General features: G+C 38.9%; 1 protein-coding gene across 1 annotated transcript; it reads left to right on the forward strand.

The window, feature by feature from the left end:
• Positions 1–263: 263 nt before the first annotated feature.
• nptx1l (neuronal pentraxin 1 like) lies at positions 264–4,828 on the forward strand. The gene is made up of 5 exons (XM_014006901.1): positions 264–823; positions 1,693–1,900; positions 2,319–2,563; positions 2,662–2,841; positions 3,665–4,828. The coding sequence occupies exons 1-5, from the start codon at positions 395–397 to the stop codon at positions 3,884–3,886; spliced, it is 1,284 nt and encodes a 427-aa protein (XP_013862355.1). The 5' UTR covers positions 264–394; the 3' UTR covers positions 3,887–4,828.
• The last annotated feature ends 14,615 nt before the right edge of the window (positions 4,829–19,443 follow it).

A 19,443-nucleotide genomic window follows, 5' to 3' on the forward strand; every position in this document is an offset into this window, starting at 1 on the left:
CCCACCCCCAGATGAATAATGAATGACGCGCGGACAAAGTGATGAAAGATTTAGAACATGAGGCGCGCTGGAAAGCGAAATGGGTTTCATCTCCTGGACGCGACGCGACTTTTTGGAGACGTTTAAAAAGCAAGCCTGTGTGAATCCCCCACTCCCTCCTCCTCCTCCACCTCCCCCCTCAGGTTGTGACGCAGTGGAGCAGCTCTGCGCAGAACCGGGCAGGCTGCGCGTATAAAAGCAGCCGTGCGCTCGCACGGGTGGAGTACAACAACAAGGAGGCTGGGGAAGGGGGGGAGTCACCAGCGAGAGGACTCTCTACTGCGGCTCATCAGCACCACTCCCCCCTCCAATTAGAARAAGAAGAAGAAAAAAAAAGAACACACAGAAAGCCGACATGCAGTCGACTCAGAGCGGCTTCTCTTGGAGACTTCTCCTCTTCTCCTGCGTGCTTCTGGAGAGTTTATCCCAGGACTTCGGCGGACAGACGCAGTTCATTTGCACGTCCGTGCCCAAGGATGTGGACATCTGCGCAGCCACGCTGCAGAACAGCGTGCCGGGAGAGGACCTGAAGAGCACCGTTATGCAGCTGCGGGAGACCGTGCTGCAGCAGAAGGAGACCATCATGAACCAGAAGGAGACCATCAGAGAACTCACATCCAAGTTGGCCCGGTGCGAGAGCCAGAGCGGCGCCGAGCCCGGGGCCAGGAGGAAAGAGACCGGGGCCAAGAACACCATGGGGGACGTGTCGAGGGGCCCCGCGGACACTTTGACGCAGCTGTCTCAGACTTTACAGTCCCTGAAGCAGAGATTAGAAAACCTGGAGGTAGGATGACTCGTCTGGGGACAAGTTTAAATCTCAAAATGTTTACTTTGATCATCTGAAATTAATTATTATAGGATTATGACCTCAATTTGCACAGATAGTAATAAATTAGAATTGTTAATGAGACAAACCTGAAGTTAGCTTCCAGTTCGACAGTTTGGTGAAGGGCTATTCCACACACACACACACACACACACACACACACACACACACACACACACACACACACACACACNCACACACACACACACACACACACACACACACACACACACACACACACACACACACACACACACACACACACATATACAGTATATATTACTGAGACCATCAGATTGATCAAATGATTTGTAAAACTTTTATTTTATTGTGAAAGCGTAAGATTACCTTTTTTTGTTTTGGGGAATTAGGAGTCATACTACAAGTAAAATCTTTAAAACACAGTTTGTCATTTAAACAATACATTMAATCAGGTTTAAATAGTTTAAATACTGTTTACATATATTTAACTGGACCAGTTCCAATATGGTCTAAATGCCATGATCACACAAAAGCATTCATTTTATTGACGTATACAAAGAGAAAAAAGAGTTTATGAATCACAAACATGTTTTAAATAATTTGTTTTAAATGAAGAACACCCCAGTGCAGGTTGTAACAATGCAAATGTTTCATGATTTTAACTGGAGTTGATCAAAAGATGGTCCAGGCACTAAAAAATCTATGGAATAGCCCTTTACCCAGTAGTTGAATCAGAAGCTAACTTCAGTGTTTATAAAGAAAGCTTGGCAAATGTTAATAAAAGCTGAATGCACCTTCTTTCAAATAAAATTCCACATTTTACACACTGTTTTGCCTCCTGGCAGCAATTTAGCAGAAGCAACAACTCGGTGCAGGCGAACAGCCTGAAGGACTTGCTGCAGAGTAAAATCGACGACTTGGAGAAGCAGGTTTTATCCCGAGTCAACAGCATCGAGGAGGGGAAGTCTGGACTCCGGAATGAAACGGAACAGCGTGGCAGAATGGAGTCCACCCTCACGTCCTTACACCAAAGGATTGCAGATCTGGAGAAAGGTGGGTGGGATTCAGTTTTTCACACAAGTGAAGGAGATGAGGGYGTGTTTCATGGGAAGAATGCTGGGAAAACAAATCTCTGCAATGCACAAATGTTTTGGTGTGAATAAACTCAGGAAGTGATTTTATATCTCAGAACAATTTTTGCAGAATAAAGCAATGCAAACTGYAAAATGCAACGCTTTCTGAGCCGTTTGAAACCTTCTGTATCTGGGACCCCTTTGATCACATGCAGCAGTAGCAGCGTGGTTATCAACGTCACTACTCCTGTCATGGATTTATTCTGCGAGATTAAAGCAAAATCTGGAGCCCTCACCGTTGTGGATTTGTTGTGTAACGTGTAATTCCAGCGTAAATCCTCAGAGTCAGTGAAAACTCACAGAATATGCAAATAAAGCACTATTTTTTTTCCTGACAGGTCAAAGAGAAAACAGACCCCTTGATAAATTCCAGCTCACATTTCCTTTGAGGACCAATTACATGTACGCAAAAGTGAAGAAGAGTTTGCCTGAAATGTACGCCCTGACTGTGTGCATGTGGCTGAAGTCCAACGCCTCCCCTGGTGTGGGAACACCTTTCTCCTACGCAGTTCCAGGTCAGGCCAACGAGCTCGTCCTGATCGAGTGGGGCAACAACCCCATGGAGATCCTGATAAATGATAAGGTATGGTTTAAGCATGGTTTATTATTTGATATTACAGCACAGGTTGAACATTTTGGGTCTAAAGGTTTTATATTTCATGTTTTTAAATTTCCTTAAAGGTTGCAAAGCTGCCGTTTTTAATCAACGATGGGAAATGGCATCATATCTGTGTGACCTGGACGACTCGCGATGGCGTTTGGGAAGCTTTCCAGGATGGTGTGAAACGAGGGAGCGGAGAAAATCTGGCTCCTTATCATCCCATCAAACCACAGGGCCTGCTCATCCTCGGCCAGGAGCAGGTAAAACAGAAGGAYGCACTGTGGAGCTGAGTTCTGCCTTTTTTTCCTTTTTCAACAAACAGCATTTTATTTGTTAAAAGCCAAATTTGTAAAATGAAACCAAGCTAGCTTCTATAAATACTTTATTTGACCACATGGCTCAATTTAAAGGAGACATACTTTTAAATCCTTTGTTTCACATTTAAATCATTYAGTTGGGGGTCTATATAAAGTGGAACTGAAACATTTTAGTCTGAATTCCACCTTATTGTAACTTCAAAAGCCCCTCTTTCACCCCTTTTTTGAGGTGTGTCCCAGATCAACCCATTTTAAGGCTGTCTTTTTAAATCAAGCATGAACTTCACATCTCAACCCCCTTTAGCTTCCAGAGCATTTCAATCTAGTTTGATAGAGGGATTTAYGACTATATAGTGGCGCAGAAACTTTTCATTTACAAATTAATTCCAAGTTGTCAACAAGGGAAGACTTGTCCATCCAGCCTTACATGTTGGAGCCAGAGTCTGGCTACAAAGCAGAGGAATATTTTGATGTTATATTTCAGAAAAGGTCATAGAAAATGGAGAAAACTGAACGATTTGAAAATTAAGAACCAAACAGAATATAAAGATATCCACACAACGCAGAGAAAAACTAAAATCAACTTTTCTGCACTTCCAGAGACTCCAAGAACACAAAAAATGCATTTATTGRTTTAAAAAGTGGACTTTGCATGATATGTGCCCTTCAAATGGTTCTAGTGGTTTATTAAAGTGATCAAATCTTTAACAGCAGTCATCTAATTTACCAAGAACACAGCGTCATCGTTCATCTCTTTCTCCTGCAGGAYACGTATGGAGGTGGGTTCGATGCCACACAAGCTTTCGTCGGAGACCTGGCCAATTTCCACATCTGGGATCGGAAACTGTCCGTGGGAGAGATTTACAACCTGGCAACCTGCAGCAGCAAAGCTCAAGTGGGCAACGTATTTGCGTGGATGGAGACGAGCCTCGACATTTACGGAGGCGCCTCGAAGTGGACATTCGAAGCCTGTCGCCAGCTGAACTGAGCCGCAGCGGAGAGAAAACACTCGCGAATGGCCACTGCTTTGTGTGAACTGATGCGAAGAGATCACGGGGAAGACTTTTTTTCAGTGAATAGCCGCTATGAAATAAAATATATTTTGGACGACTTGATAGATTTTTACCAGATTTTTGTGTGGGAGAGGTGCTCTTTGGCATCCCGTGGTTCCTGCCAGGCGTTCGTGGGGTTAAACGAGACAATTTGAAAAAGAAAAACGCGAGCGGTGCCACTTCTGAGAGAACARGTCGCTCTGTGAGAGCAAACGAACGGGCCGCCATCAGACCCACAGTAGGAGGTCGTGTAGTTTTTAGGAAACAGATGTCACACAAATCAGCAAATTGAAAGACTTGTTCAAGCTGTCTTTTCGGTCTCGACTGCCAGGGATTTCCACTGTGAAAACAGGCGAGGTGGACTTCTTTTAAAGGTTTTTCTGAAGGTTATAAAATAGACACCATCTCTGTCTCTCTTCTTTCTCTTCTACCACCTGCTTTATGTGATTTTGTGCAACGAGCATTTCCTTATTGCCAACGTTTGAGCCTGAGTGCCTTGGGCTGTTGCAAAACGATCTCAGCACATCCATCCTCCTTTTTCAGAGTATTTGTGCATTCGTGTTTATTTTCATGTTAAATCAATTTCAGAAGAGGCGTTGCGGTGTCGACCGACGGTGGGTTTGTTATTGTAAAATGCAGTTCGTCAACGTGAGCGGCGCCTTCTGTCAGCCGCTCGGGTGGGAATGTTCTCTGTACAGTAACGAGCATGTCTTAACTTCTGTAATGCTGCGTCATCATCTATAACCTTTGCTTTTACTATCCGACGTCAAAGTTCAGGTTTTATACTGTATTGTTATACGCTTCAAGCATGGCAACAGCGACAGATGGGAAAGAAAAAAGTTCTAGTTTTTGTAATAAATTGTGATACTTGAATCATAGGCAGGTGTTTACAGATTTCATTTTTGCACCCCGATGACAGATTGATCGAAGGAGACGTTGAGTTTGCCGTTCAACGAGTGGCACATTAAAGGAATAGTTCAGACATTTCGAAGTGGGGTTCTGTGAAAAACTTACGGGCAATATCTTACCTGTCACAGATAAGTCATTGATTAACAAAATACAGTTTAATTCTCACTAGATTAAGTGCAGACGGAATGAGAAACAGTAATTCAACCAAACAGGAACATAATTTCTCCCGACATTATCAAAAAATATATAATTAGATTATAAACTACATGATGTATGTGATTTTCTAAATTTATTTGCTCATTCGTTAATTCCTTATTTTATTGTTTTTATTGTGGATGKTAATTCTTGTCATCCACAAAAAGTCACTATAGCACCCTCTGCGCCCCCAGTTCCCAGGGCCTTTATTGCTGCAGCTCCAGTCTTTTTTTGCTGCAAAGAATAATGTTATATTCCGGATAGATGTGCCTAAAGCTGCACCAGAAGTGCTTCTGCTAGCTGCTGCCGCCTTTATTAACCATAAAATTAAATTAAAAATATAAACACAGAATTTATAGAGCAGTAAGGATTTAGAAAATAGTTCAAATAAACATGAACACTGCTGAAGTTGTTTTAGGACAGCAGTAATCCACTTCTGCATTAGGACTGGTTTTTTTCTGGGTTTGTGTYGTTTTAGTTTATGTTTTATTTTAATTTTTTTGGTTTTGTTTTTTCCCACCCTCATATTGTTGGCCAATTCCTCCTTCATCAGTTTTTGCCTCTTCAATCGCTGCCCTGCTCATTCTCACCTATTTCCAGTTACCATTATGTCAGGTGTTTTAACTCCTGTCCATGTCATGACTCTGCTTTGTAGTTTTGAGCTCCTCGTTCCGGCCATGCCTGCATTCTTCGGTCCACACTGGCTCCATTAGAACGAGCCATTAGCTTCTTTTGTCATAATTAAACWGTTTCTCTAAACCGATGCCATCCAAAGAGGTATCCACAGCAGGTAAGATATTAACCATTCAGAATATTTCCAAGGAATTCTACATCAAGATATCTGAACCACTGCTTTTTTTGGGCCACACTATAAGAATAAAGCTGCTGATAAGATCAAAGAGTAAAAGATATTTTCATCGTCATTTGCTTCCCACATGTTTTCTAAACCTCTTAGTCCATGTCARTGAAACAACACGTGGAGCAGAGACACCATCTCCTGCTTTTTCTGGGTGATCTCCAGATCCTCTAAAGCCCAGATGGAAGATGATTTTCCTCCAGCAGAGATCAGTTTACCAAAYCAGGACTTAGAACAAGTTGAAAGGAAGATTTAAAAAATGTTGTGGAGAAAACGGTCCCACACTGATGACCTGCTTCTAATTTGAACTTTTTTTTTGTCATCCATGAATGGAGTTATCATTCACACTACAGCAATCCCAACACATACATTTTTCTGTAGAGGGGAAAAAACAAAACACCATCCTCATTTTTATAATGTWAAACTGMATTGCCTTTACAGTTTTGCTTTAATGATCATTTGGGCAGCAAACAGATTATTGMAATTGTATGAATGTCCCACATAGAGCCATGATCTATCATCCTGTCAATTCRAAATGTAGCACAGATGTTTGGTAATCAAACATAATTATCTGTGACAACAGCAGCCATAAGGTAAGGAAATACAAGACTCTGCAAAGGCTCTGTTGTGGTAAAAAAAAAAGAAAGAATTGGAAGCAATTATCATGGGTCTTTCTTTTCAGAGTTTGCAAATGTGTCTCAATGTTGAAATAGTAAACAAGTTAAGTAAAATCATCTGTTCATACTGCTGGGACACCTGCATCATGGCTTTTTGATTGGTTTCTTGAACATTTACCTGCATTAACCCAGTTGTCAGGCTTAACTACTAAAACACTGTTTTGTGACCAGTGAGCCGTGGTTTCAAGTGCCACAAATTTGTGAAAACAAGACGGGGAAAGTGAAAATTTGCACATTCTCTTGACATTTTGTCTCTTCAACTAGTCAGGCGCAGCCCAGTGAGAAACAGAATAAACGAGAGAGCCCTTCTTTAAAACGTCAGCTTAGCTGACCTGATCAGGATCTTTGTGCACCTGTGAGAAATGAGACTAATCCACAGAGACCTCCACTTAAAATGCTATAAAACACAAAGAATTTGCTGTTAACATTCATCTGTCTCTCTTCACAGTTACCCTGAGCTTAAAAATCTAAATTTCCTCAATATTTAACTCCAACCACTGTTTTCTTAAATATCCACAATATTTTCCACCACATTTTTTGAGGCAGCAGTTCGTTACTGCARGGTGTGACATTTGTAAAATATTTGTAGAAAATATATCTTAGTTTAGGGCAGTATTGTTTCTGCCGGACAGACAATCCATTAAGTTTTCCTACAAATGAGCTTAGCAGATGTGAAAGTCTCTCCTTTGTTCTTCCTGAGGTTGTCGGGTTCCACCACCATCCATTCTCCACCTCCGAGGTGTGAGCACATCCTCACATCAACACCCCCCTCCCCCACAACACCAACCAGAGAAAGCTCCTGCTGAGGTTAGGTTTGTGTGTTTTGCTTCTCTTCCCGTGGAGAGCTACAAGTCGTTTACAATCAAAAGCTCAGATTGCGTTTCGGCACAATCAAGCATGAGCCTGGCTGTGATCTCTTCCTTGTTGGCCATTTCAGCCAACATTAGAAACTGACTTCCACTCATTATTTCTTTCCATGTTGTTGACCTGCGGAGCGCATTTGTGGAGTAAATGTGGTCTCACTTGACCTAATTGTTGCCTCACATCTTGTCAGATATGCTTTCGGTCCAGCCTGATGATACCCAGCGGGTTGACCTCTCCTCAGTTTTCCCCAGCATCTGCATGCGTTCAGTTTGAAAATGATTTTCAGAAAACATGATCAAATACAGGCCGATGTTTTTCATCTCTGCTTTCTCTCATTTCACCCAGTGTCTGCATAGCTAAAAAAAATGTAGCAGCCCTTTGAGGTATTTTTTGTTTGCTTGTTTTCCGTGAAGAATACTCAGTTGTTGTCCTTGAAACGACACAGTGAGAAAATAAAAAGAAATGAGATGCTCAAGAAAGGTGAAAACAGTTTTTGGTAAAAATATCAATGAAAAAGTTAATATATTAGAATATATGAGTCCAACTCTGAGTAAATACTGCTTATTTTCTTTCATTTCATCTAAATAACTTTACAGCCAGCCTAACCTCTAGATTCGATCTCTGTAGAGTCTGTAGACTCTGTAGACTCGTGGACTGAAGACTCTGTAGACTTGAGGATTGTAGACTTGAACCCTGAAGACTGGAACTCTGAAGGTGGCGGTGAGTGGTCGTAGTACCCCGGACAAAAGCAGTCACTTTCAGGATCATAGTCCGGATCGTACTCCGGTTCAGATCCTGAGTAGTCAGGCTCAGGATACTCATCGTCTGACGACTCGAACTTAGGATAGGAAAGGATTGGAAAAAAACATGTCAGACAATCCGTTATTTAAACATTAGAAGTAATGAACTGAGACGGTACAGTGATATAGCAATGAAACAGAGTCGAACTTAGTGTGTGATCTCAAGGAGAAGAGGAAACTCATTCATACAACAAACTGTCTTTAGTTATCGATCCAATCAGAATCAACAAAGGTCAGACAGAATAAACATTAAAATGGATCCAACAAAACCAAGTAAAAAACAAAGATCACATGAACTATTTAAACAAAACAACAAATCTACAGCCTTGATCAGTTACAACACTTGACCAAGCTCTTAGACCTCATGGATTTGCAAGCCATGCTTTTATTGGATGAAAAAAGCTTGTCTGTGATTGGCTGATGATGTGCTTTATTTACATACAACTTAACTCGTGAGCGCAGCGACAGAGCTGCGAGTGAGCAGAGGGAAAGTTGAGCAAGCAGATGAAGAACAGAGCAAGGGGGGAGGGAGCCGAGCAAGCGTGTGATTTGAATGCACACGCTTTAAATATTGTTTGTTCATATTGATATCTGCTCTCAAATAAGTGTTACTGTGCGCTCAAGCTGGTGGCACAATGGTAACGCCATACATTCCTACCCTTTAACAGTTTAATGTACAGTACTGTGTGTAGCTAACTGTTTCACTCGTGTGTTTTTGTTTGGTTCTTACTGCATTACGATGCCACCCAAATTCACTGTAATGCCTTTTTTGGACTGCACCCAAAATTTGCATTTATTTTTCCCTTGAATCATGAAGAAAGTAACTCCTGCAAAAATTGGGGCTTCACTGTAYCTTCATTTCAGAATTACATATAACTGATGTATATCTGGAAACTAGAGCAAACGCTTTCAAACTGCACCATTTGACACAATTTAGGATTACATTTTTTACAACTGATTTCACAATTTGCACTGAATAACTTAAAAAAAAATCAAACAAAACTTAATAGAAGCTTGAATAAATCCAGCTGTCCCACTGATGCTGAATAAGGACTTTTATTTATTTCTTCCTTCAGAAACAAAATGAAACAGTGATGATGCAGACAATCTGCTGATAGTTGCAATTTGGAAAAATGTGTTTTTCAAAGCCAACAAATTCAATGCACTCATAAAAAATAATATTTAAGATTTTGATTTTACAGTTTATAGAAATAAGCTGTGTCCTTTTATCAGACTTCAATGTAAAAGTGAGGAGAAAAGTTTGGTCTGTCAGAAACATTGACACAAAAGGCCTGATGTGGATTCAGATCAACATAGGCCTTTTAAGAAACCATGTTTTACTGGGTTTTTTTTTAATTTTTTTTATAAACACACAAGATTATACTTCATCAGAAACAGAATAGATTCAACTCAATATCTCACGCTTTTGTCGGTGTCTGTTTAGAATGCAAGTGAGAGCAAATATTGTTTGTTTGATGGAATAATATCCATGTGACACCTCCATCCACCCACATTTGCATCTAAGTACTTCAGCAGCTGTCAGAGTCAAAACTGAAGGAATAACTGATTTCCCAACATGGGAAATCCCCAATTGTATCATCATCCGGTGAGCCTGGGCTCAAGCATGTACAAAAATGTCCTTCCTCCAGGGGAATGCAAAGCCTGAAATCACACTACTGTTGCTGTGCCAGCTGMGTAGGTTCATAATTACTTCTCATGGGGAGGGATTATTTTGGATTGTTTTAGACCTGAGAGCCACGGCTGTGCAAGTGCATGAATTCTGCAGGGTTCACTGGGGACACATACTGAGGAAGTCGGACTGTGTCTGCTGCAGATTCAATATTCATTTGCGAAGCTSTGACACTCAGCTGGTGTTATGGGTCTCTCATGCCAAGCACACTCTGAAGAAAGAATCTGTACCTAATAATACACCCAAATAACACAATGAATGATTAAATTTAATTTCCAGGCACCAAAAGCAGCCAGAGCTATGGTGGTGACAACATGGACCATTAGGCTGGTTTTKAGTCTGGAAGGATTGTAAGAAGGTAGTGGAAGAAAATGTTCAAAAACTGAATGGTCGAATAATTGCGCAAAAAAAATTCTAATGCTAAAGTCTTCCGAGTCTTTGATAAAACCACAATATTTAAAATCATCCTGGTAACACCCCAAGGGGCTGTCCCTCTTACGTCAGCACAGGTACACTGGAAATCTTCAACAAGTCTTTGTTTATCCTGTGGAGGAACTCGTTAAGTAACCAATCAAAAAATAAGAGACAAGTCTGAAACTAAAATTCAGTTAATCAGTCACAAAACGTCCCTCAGCAACATTCAAACTTTGATCTTGAACCCAGTTGGTTTAGCTGTTAGATTGTCAGTTCAATCAAAAATAATAATTATCCAAACTAAGGTTGTTCAAAAAGCTATTTACAGCAGGTCAGAGGTTTAATGGTAAGATTTTTTCCTCAGAACTCAACTTTAAAAGGAAATTTATGTTCGTAGAGTGTTTCTTTGTTGTAACAATGCTTCTTGGCATTAAATTTTATAGCGTGCAGATGACTGGTAGCACCTGGAGGTACCAGAAGCTCAAAACAAGTGTCAATAACAGCAAAATAAGCTGTTTGGCAGAGAGGATTTAGCAAAAATTTTCATGCGAAAACCCACATGCTCAGCTCTACTGCTCATCCCACAAATGCACTTTCCTTACAAATCATGGCACAATTTATATGAGAAATAAACAGGCTTTCCATCGGTGTAAGATTTTTTGTCGAGAACATTGTTACAACAAAGAAACAATCTGCCAGTCACAAACATGCATACTTTGTATTTGTAAGGCCAAATTTTAGAGCATTTAAAATCTACTCTAACAACTTTGACTAAATCTAACAAATTAAGTTGCAGCAACGAGCTTTTCAGCCATTGTTCACTTTTCAAAAACTGCTTTATTTTAAACCTGCATCCACAAATAGGTTTGGTCATTTTTGCTTTCAGAGCACATTGGAGTTGGTTTATGATAAACTTAGAGTTTTGTTTTGTTTTTCCTTTACAGTTTTGTTACCAAAAATGTGATGTTTGCTTTCAAAATTCACACATATTCTATTGAATGCAATTATTTTCTAAAAATTAATTGTGCATTCTTATCATTAACTGCAGCACAAGCTCAAAAACTTACACGCACACACACACACAAGTTTACATTTCTATTCTTAACAGGACTGTGAATTGATTTCAATTCATTTCCATGTATTTCTGTAGCAAAACCCTAAACCTAACCCCAAACCCTTCAATGGTGTCATATTAGAAAGAGGCTCTTGTACATAAAAAATAAAAATTAAAAAATTAAAATACATAAAAATACTGGTCTTGACAAGGTAGGTGTTTTTACCAGAGAAAGTCCTGAAAAGTACACACAAATGCTCACTTACTAACGTACATGAACATGAAAACAGGTATCTTCATTATCTAAGACTGACTTTATTATTKAGCGCCCTAATCTAATGTAAGACCGATAGCACCATCTAATCTACATTTATTTAAACCTCATTTGCAACATTCATTGAAAATATTGGGCACATTCATAATTAAAATGAAACAAAAAAAAAGAATAAATCTTTAGGAGCTGCTGAAACCTATTGTTGCTTGGATGCATTTTTAAAATCTCTGAGGAAAAAGGATTGATAAAGTATAACTAACTTGTGAATGAGTGTTGGTCCTGAGCTTCACTGTTTAATTTCTTTTTATAAAAAGGCCATCAATTAAAAAAAACACACACAAACAAGATTTTTTACGGACAAAACTGTTAGATTAGTTTGGTTGTTTCAGCACCTCAGCTTCAGTTCAGATGAACTTCTTGTCTGTTTCTGAACAAACAAGCATCACTTCTTTTACCTGCAACCATATTTAACAGATAGACTTGAAGGGTTTAATCTTGTGTGTACTGGATTGAAGCTCCTCTGTATGAGGGATCAGATCAGTGACAGACTAGATTATTGATGCATTCAAATAATATCTGGCTGCCTGCACCAAATCTACTGTAGAACAAAAAGAAATCTGGAAAAAAATATTCATAAAAAACCAAACAAAACTTCACAGCTTTAAGATGTAGTGATACRCTTTCAATTGTAAAACAAACAAAAATAAATAAATAAAAAGCAATCATGTTTTGACTTGTAACTACCACTAGGCTGCAAACGTGAGTAATACTCCCATAAAACTGTCATCATGTGAATACTGCATAATTCTGTCACCTCTTCCTCGTAAATCTCCACCTCCCTCTCCAGCTTCTGTTCTCCTCGCACCATCTCAGCGCCTTCAACGCGYTCGCACTTGGCCCGCTGCCACGGCTGGTCTTTATCCACGGGCATCTTGTGACAGAAGCTGAAACAACAGGGGAATTTTTATTTATTTTTTTATACATATGAAGGAGGCCACRATCTCTGCATTCGACTGGGCTCGGTGCCAGAGCCTGTTCTCCCTAACCAGGTTGGTCACAACAAACTCTCTTCTGGTTCTTTTATCAATAACATCATAGCTGAGTGTCGCTCTGGTTTTACTGCGAATTATTAGTGCAAAAGGCAAACAATGAGGAATGAGTCGTTGCAGAGTAGAAGCTGATTTTGGGTGCAAAACATGCAATTGTAACTAAAAAAGTGGGCTAAGYTTCTTTAAAAAAACACTTAAAATAAACTGTCAATTGACAGTTTTCTCTTAAAAGAAAAAAGTAGCATGATTTGAAGACATTTACATTGCTTACAGATATGTATGACTAAAGACCTTGTGATCTGTTAATACTCAAAATATGTGTTGTGAATGACTCTCAGCTACTATCACAGCAGATTTTAGCCCAATATTCATAAAATTTACCGACTTATACATTTTTTGTTTGCTAAAACTGATTAGCTGAGGGGGAGGGGCACCTTTAATCAGGTTAAGTCACCTCATAAGGCTCTTTCAAAAGACTCACTGTAACGTTATTGATGCAGGCTCTGTTATATCCGTGCTTGATAAGAACCAGACATTGTGTAATGCTCAGACACTTTTATTAAAGCATCTTTCTACAGGTCTGCTCACCCAGTTTGCTCACACGTGTGTCACATAAGACTCTCCTTTTATTGTTCTGTTCTTTACATTAATACATTCACATGAACTCATGCTCGCCACCTAGTGGACATAAACATAATTCGTTCAATCACGACACTGACCACTTCAAACGCCTCTTCGTCTSCATGTGAGGTAGTGACAGAAACATTACTCGCTGACTCCTGAATAGGCGGGTCCGTGTAGTGCTGACTGACACCTTCAGGGACCACTCAGCTGCAGGTTCCTTAAGTTAAACTTATAGCTGGCTTTTCGGATCTTTTTGAGTTTAAACACTGTTTTTGGGTTGTTTTTCAAGACTTGTGAGCTCTTTGCTCCAGAGGAGGAACGAACTTTATTGGCACAGACACTAACTAAGATGTAAACAGCAGTGTGGAAACAACCATGGTAAGAGTCAAGAATATTTTGAAACTTAAAACTCTCAAAAGAAGTAGCTTCCTTAATACATATTTTGATCTGTACGATATAATAAGGAGCGAGAACCGTTCTTTCTTGATCCAGCGCTAATTAATGTCCTCTGAAAGCATATTTGAGAGCAAGCATCATCACATTTTGGACTCATTGGGCTGTTCAGTACTTCATATGAAAAATCCAACAGTGGTGTCCCATCAGTATCGATTTGCATTTTTTTCAAAGGAAAATGTATTCATTTCTATTGTATCTTAAAAGCATTTCACATACAGTATACATAGTTATTCTTGAGATGTTTAGAATCTTTTTATAGTCAATGTGCATCAGTTTATTCTTACTGTGATTAAGTTATAGTAGTTGTTCTAAGGGAATATCCAGTTACACACCTTGCTTTGATACAACACAATCAGACACATAATGTTGGTACATCTGAGATATCAGTATTTTGACTGAGAACTGGGTCACCCGATAAGTGAGTTTATGTTCTGTCCTTTACTTATTTTCAGAAGGTTTGACTCAGTTCTGGACATTATTAAAAAAGGTACTGTGTGATGATGAATGATGCAAATTCCTAAGGGTCACAGGCTTCCAATTTAAAACAATTTCTTACATTCGTACAAAATGCACCAATACCCAGAACCGATACCTGGTAACACATCCAGTGGAGTATCGATTCCAGGAGATCAGTATTACATTGAATGTGTTACAGTTCACATTTCAAGAGAAGCATATTAAAAAAAGTTATACAAGTTGAAAACAAATCTWATCATTTATTTTAGACAGTTGTGACAGTATTTTGTGCTGTATATTTGATCCAGTCAGATTGGCTGTAGTCCTTTAAGGAAGGAAAACTACCTTGTACTAAATAAATGTGTTTTTACAGTCATGGTGTAATATTTRAGTTCTAACTCATTACGTAGCAGGGWGTACCCAAATTGAAGTACTTGCACTCATTTTGAGAAAAACTGGTATCTGGACACCTCTRGTTACTCAGTTGTAGAGGTACATTTAATATTTACATTCTAGTTTCAGTAGTTAATGAGATATTTTGCTMACAGACACAAACAGGCATGTGMAATTACAACATGATCATGGCTTAAAAAAGTAATGTCATTTTTTCCCTCAGCAAATGTGAAACTTTTGACTATTTCAAACTGAGTAGGAATATACAGCCTGAAACACAACACAAGCTGCATGTGAAGGTGAAAAGAAGTGAGGGCATTCCAGATGAGTTTTCTGTGCCTTTTTTGTGCCACATTCTGCTGTTTACAATGATAAAATAACATTCACATGAAGGTCACAACAACATTAAATGGATGTAATTTCTGTCAAACTATTTGRTCTGTAATTATTAGCTAGTCAGTCCAAAACAAAACATGCTGTRAGTCATTTTGTCCTGCAAAACAAGTGAAGGTTGTTGGCTTTTGATATTTACAGGAGAAGCAATTCCACGAGTCTTTCGAGTTGCAGTTTTTCATGTTGCTTTATGCCAATGGGTGCTTACAAAAAGACCAAAAATGGAATGAAGGTGCTCAAGGATGCATATGTCACCCACCACAGGAGTGCTGTTTCTGTGCACTTTGCTCTCATAATAAACCAGCAAAGCGAAGAAACTAAAAACATAAAAATGACTTTTAAAGATTCTGCTGCATCGGTCCACTAAATGACTCATTGGGAAACCTGTCACTGAGTCAGAACCATAACCTCACAGTGTCTGAGGAGAAAAYTCTATTTATTAGAAAACACTCTTTACTGTGCTGCAGCACACAGTAACAAATAACATTCCTTAAAAAGGATCATTCACTGGACAGTGCATTAAATATCAAGAAGTATAAAAACTACTGAAACTAAAGGAGAGACGATGCAAATTAAATCACACTAGAGTAACATGGATGGCTAAGATCTTCAGTGGAAAGGTTAGGAACAATAAATATCTTACCTGATGTAGATAACTTTTTGAATAACCTCAATTAAATTATAAACAGAGTTAAATTCTGAACTGACAAGTTAAAGGAAAAAGAAACCCAAAAAAAAAAAAAAAAACAGCCCAAGCAAATGCTCATCATTGTGCACATTTATTACATATAGTTTCATAATTGTTTGAGGAATCAAATGGCAAAAGCAGTGCAGCAACTAGCTGGATCAACCATTTGAAGAACCTCTGGTGTAGCTCTGGGCTTTTCTAGCAGGATTATATTTCTGCTAGAAAATACAATGTACCGTAAATGCTTATTAATAGCATTTGACCACTATGAAATACTTGAGGCCAAAGTTGTTTTAAAATGTAAAAATCTAACTTTGGTTGTTATCTTGGGATTTGCCATTAGTTCCACAGTTTCTGCAAAATTAAACATTAATTCTCTAAACTGATGTCATTCAGAAAGCTATCAGCATCATGAGAAATCTTAAATGTTTTTAATTTTTCCACAATATTCCAATTAAATAGAAATGAACTATTTCTTTAAGGTTTTTCAGAATCAGAATCAGCTTTATTGTCAGTGATAAACACAGASTAGGAGCTTGCAGTTTAGAATATCCGTCAGGAGACAGACACGCATAACAAACATGGTGGAACGAATGTCCACAGTCTTTCGCACTACTGTGCACTACATTTAATAAAGATGGGAAAAAAGAATAAAACAATATATAAAACTTCTCTGTAATTTTACCACATTTAAATTAATGGAATTTTTACATTGGCCCATATTTAAGTTTTCGATGGACATTTCTTTATGCTTTGGTGTGAAAAAAAGAACTGATGCATGTGTGACAGACACCAGGTGTGGGAAACCAATAAAAAGAAGAAACTTATATAAAAGAAAATATTTCATCATCAAACTGGAGGTCGACAAGCTTTACAGGAAAATGTGGGTAAATGGCTCAAAAAAATAATAAAAACATCTTCTGTAAATAGCCTCATGCTGTTTTTCATTTTTCTATTTACATCTGGTAATTTTATTTAATAGCAGGGTTTTTTTTTTTACTTTTTCTCTCATATAATGAGAAGCATGAGTGGGTTTTAATGTATTTTAAGATGCCTCGGCATGCTGCAGGGAGCAGGAATCCAAACCCAAATCCATCGTCTGGAAGATGACCTCATCCCCAACACCGCACTTCTTTGTCATCTGTTCACATTTTAAGCTCTTTGCATGATTCATACAGTGACAAATGACTCACTGGGTAGATAGGGACAGAGAAAAGTAAACAATTGGAATGCCTTTACAATTTGAAATGGCACAATAAAAACAAAAACGATGACTAATTAACAACAGGCGTGATTCAGAACTACTGTTATTTACTGAGACCAGGCTGGCAGTTCTCAAGGTTTCCAATARTGACTGTGAGACAGAGGCACATTAAGACAGAATCCAAAAGAAGCACATGCATTGTCAAAAAACAGCCAATTAGAGGAATAATAAATAAAAACTTTAGCAARGCCAGAAAAAATTAAAGCAAATCAAATAGAACAACTTCACAGAACTTGTTCTAAAGCTCTGACCAACAACAGATTGAGAGGCAACAGGATGTTTAGGATCATTACCGTCACTGCAAACCTTCAACTCAACATCCTCTTGGGAATACCTTAAAGGGCATGACAGTCAGAAAAATGATAAACCCCTATGACGTGTTTGCCAGCAGGACATCAAGGTCAAATGTACTGTTCATTAATCTGGACAAGAAGAAGTGCTTAACACACCTGGKTGAGTCCATCAGGTCCAGTCCATCGGGTCTCCAGTGATCTGGTAAAGATGAGGATATTAAAGTTGACCTTGGAAAGCRGCTTCCAGTTTCATTTGTCATTTCTTTACACACACCTATGTCGTTCCTGGAAAAACTCAAGAGATGACTTGTTTGAGAAGTTAGAGGCTTTTTTATTTTATTTTATTTTATTTTGTTTTATTTTATTTTATTTTATTTTATTTTTGTTCTGTTAGCTCACTTCCTGTTTAATCTCTTGGTAATTCCTATGTTATAGAATAGGTTATGATTGTGACATAGAAACAAGTTAACAGTGAGGTAAAATCCAGTGTGTAGCTGCATCCTGATGCAGCTGAAGAAATCTGTATCAAGGTGAACGTTCACAGTAAAGAACATGGTATAGATACAAAGCAAATAATCTGGACCCAGATTGGCTGTTAAATTGCAAAGGATCCACCCCCCCCCCCCCGCCCCCATAGTTAAAATGTTTTGTTTTCAGTGGTTTATCTTTTATACACATTATAGTAGCCTAATTTCCTGTGAGTCGGCTCAATCAGCAAGGTGAATCGAGGACCTGCTTTTCTCTCTTTCAGGAGAGAAAAGTCAACCTGCAGAAGAAAACAATACAGCAGAGAAAAGAAACATCAATATTACTTAAAGAAAAAAAAGGTTTAGATGAAACTAGGTTTTATCCAGACTGTTGTGACGGGTTCCTGTTTGTCTCTTGTGTTCAAAAATATTAGCACTATTAAGTGTTAATACACAATTAAACCTAAATCACGTGAGCAATCAGACCAACCACAATATGATCTTRAAGCATAGAAAAAAAWGACTGAAAAWTCATGTTCTAGAATCTAGACCTTTGCCTTAGAAACATTTCTTTACAGGTATCTGGTTGACTTTAAATTGAAGRCCACTGCAGCAGATTGGTAATGGTACAGAAGGGCATCTTGGATGCACAAAATAACAGGAAAAACCTGTTTTGCGAGCACTAAAAGCATAGCAGTGTCACGCTAAAGGAGGTTTTCTAAATTTACTTTCCAGCCATCTTCTAATAGGTTGTAGGGACAATGTCAGGGCAGAGTGAAAGGAGTTCTGTTTTAATGCTYTGCATCTTTTCTGTTCTGCATCATTCTCTACCTCCTTCGTTTATTTGGGTTTCACTTCGCAGTGATAACTATCCACGGAACTGGTTGACAGATCTCAAATTTGGGTCTACAAATTGGAGATAACTACTTTTCATTTCTTTTTTCTTTTCTTCATTCAATAAGATATAGTCAAACCGTGAAAAACTTATGGCTTGTTTGTTTGTGCTTAATATGCACTGCTGCACTCGGTACAAAAAAAAAAGCCCCAACTCGCTCCAAGAGCCGACACCAGGAAGCAGAGTTTTATAAAGATAGTCATACCGTGAAAARCTCATGAATGGAGATAAAACAGACATTGTGCACGGAGGAATCTGACTGATAAAAACTGTGGAGCTTTAACCAGGACAGATGTGGACAAATACATCGGGTGAGTGACGTCTTTTTTTCTGCAATGATTGTTGGCTGTTGCGGAGGGAAATTCCATGCAGTGACGTATGGTTCAGAGGGAGGGGGTTTCCCGAGCTCGGAGTGGGGTGTCTCAGTAGCCATGAAAAGTCTGTGCGAAAATGACTGCTGATTAACCACGTGACCGCGCGTCAACCCRTCGGCGTCGGAGCGAGTATGTTTCAGGCTTAAGCCTGACCACAAACCCTAAGGCTAACCTCACTGCTACACTACCTGACCCTAAAACTAACCTAAACTCAATTCACACCTTGGTCCTAAGCCCAACCCACCAATGGCATTTAAACCAAATGGGGACTCGACTTTTGTTCCCAAATGTAGGCATTTTGTCTTAAAATTGCCCCAAATGTCACCAGAAACAAACAAACAAACAAACAAACAAACAAACAAACAAACAAACAAACAAACACACACACACACACACACACACACACAC

This window comes from Austrofundulus limnaeus, unplaced genomic scaffold (genome assembly GCF_001266775.1).
Source record: "Austrofundulus limnaeus strain Quisiro unplaced genomic scaffold, Austrofundulus_limnaeus-1.0 Scaffold38, whole genome shotgun sequence".
Taxonomy (NCBI): domain Eukaryota; kingdom Metazoa; phylum Chordata; class Actinopteri; order Cyprinodontiformes; family Rivulidae; genus Austrofundulus; species Austrofundulus limnaeus.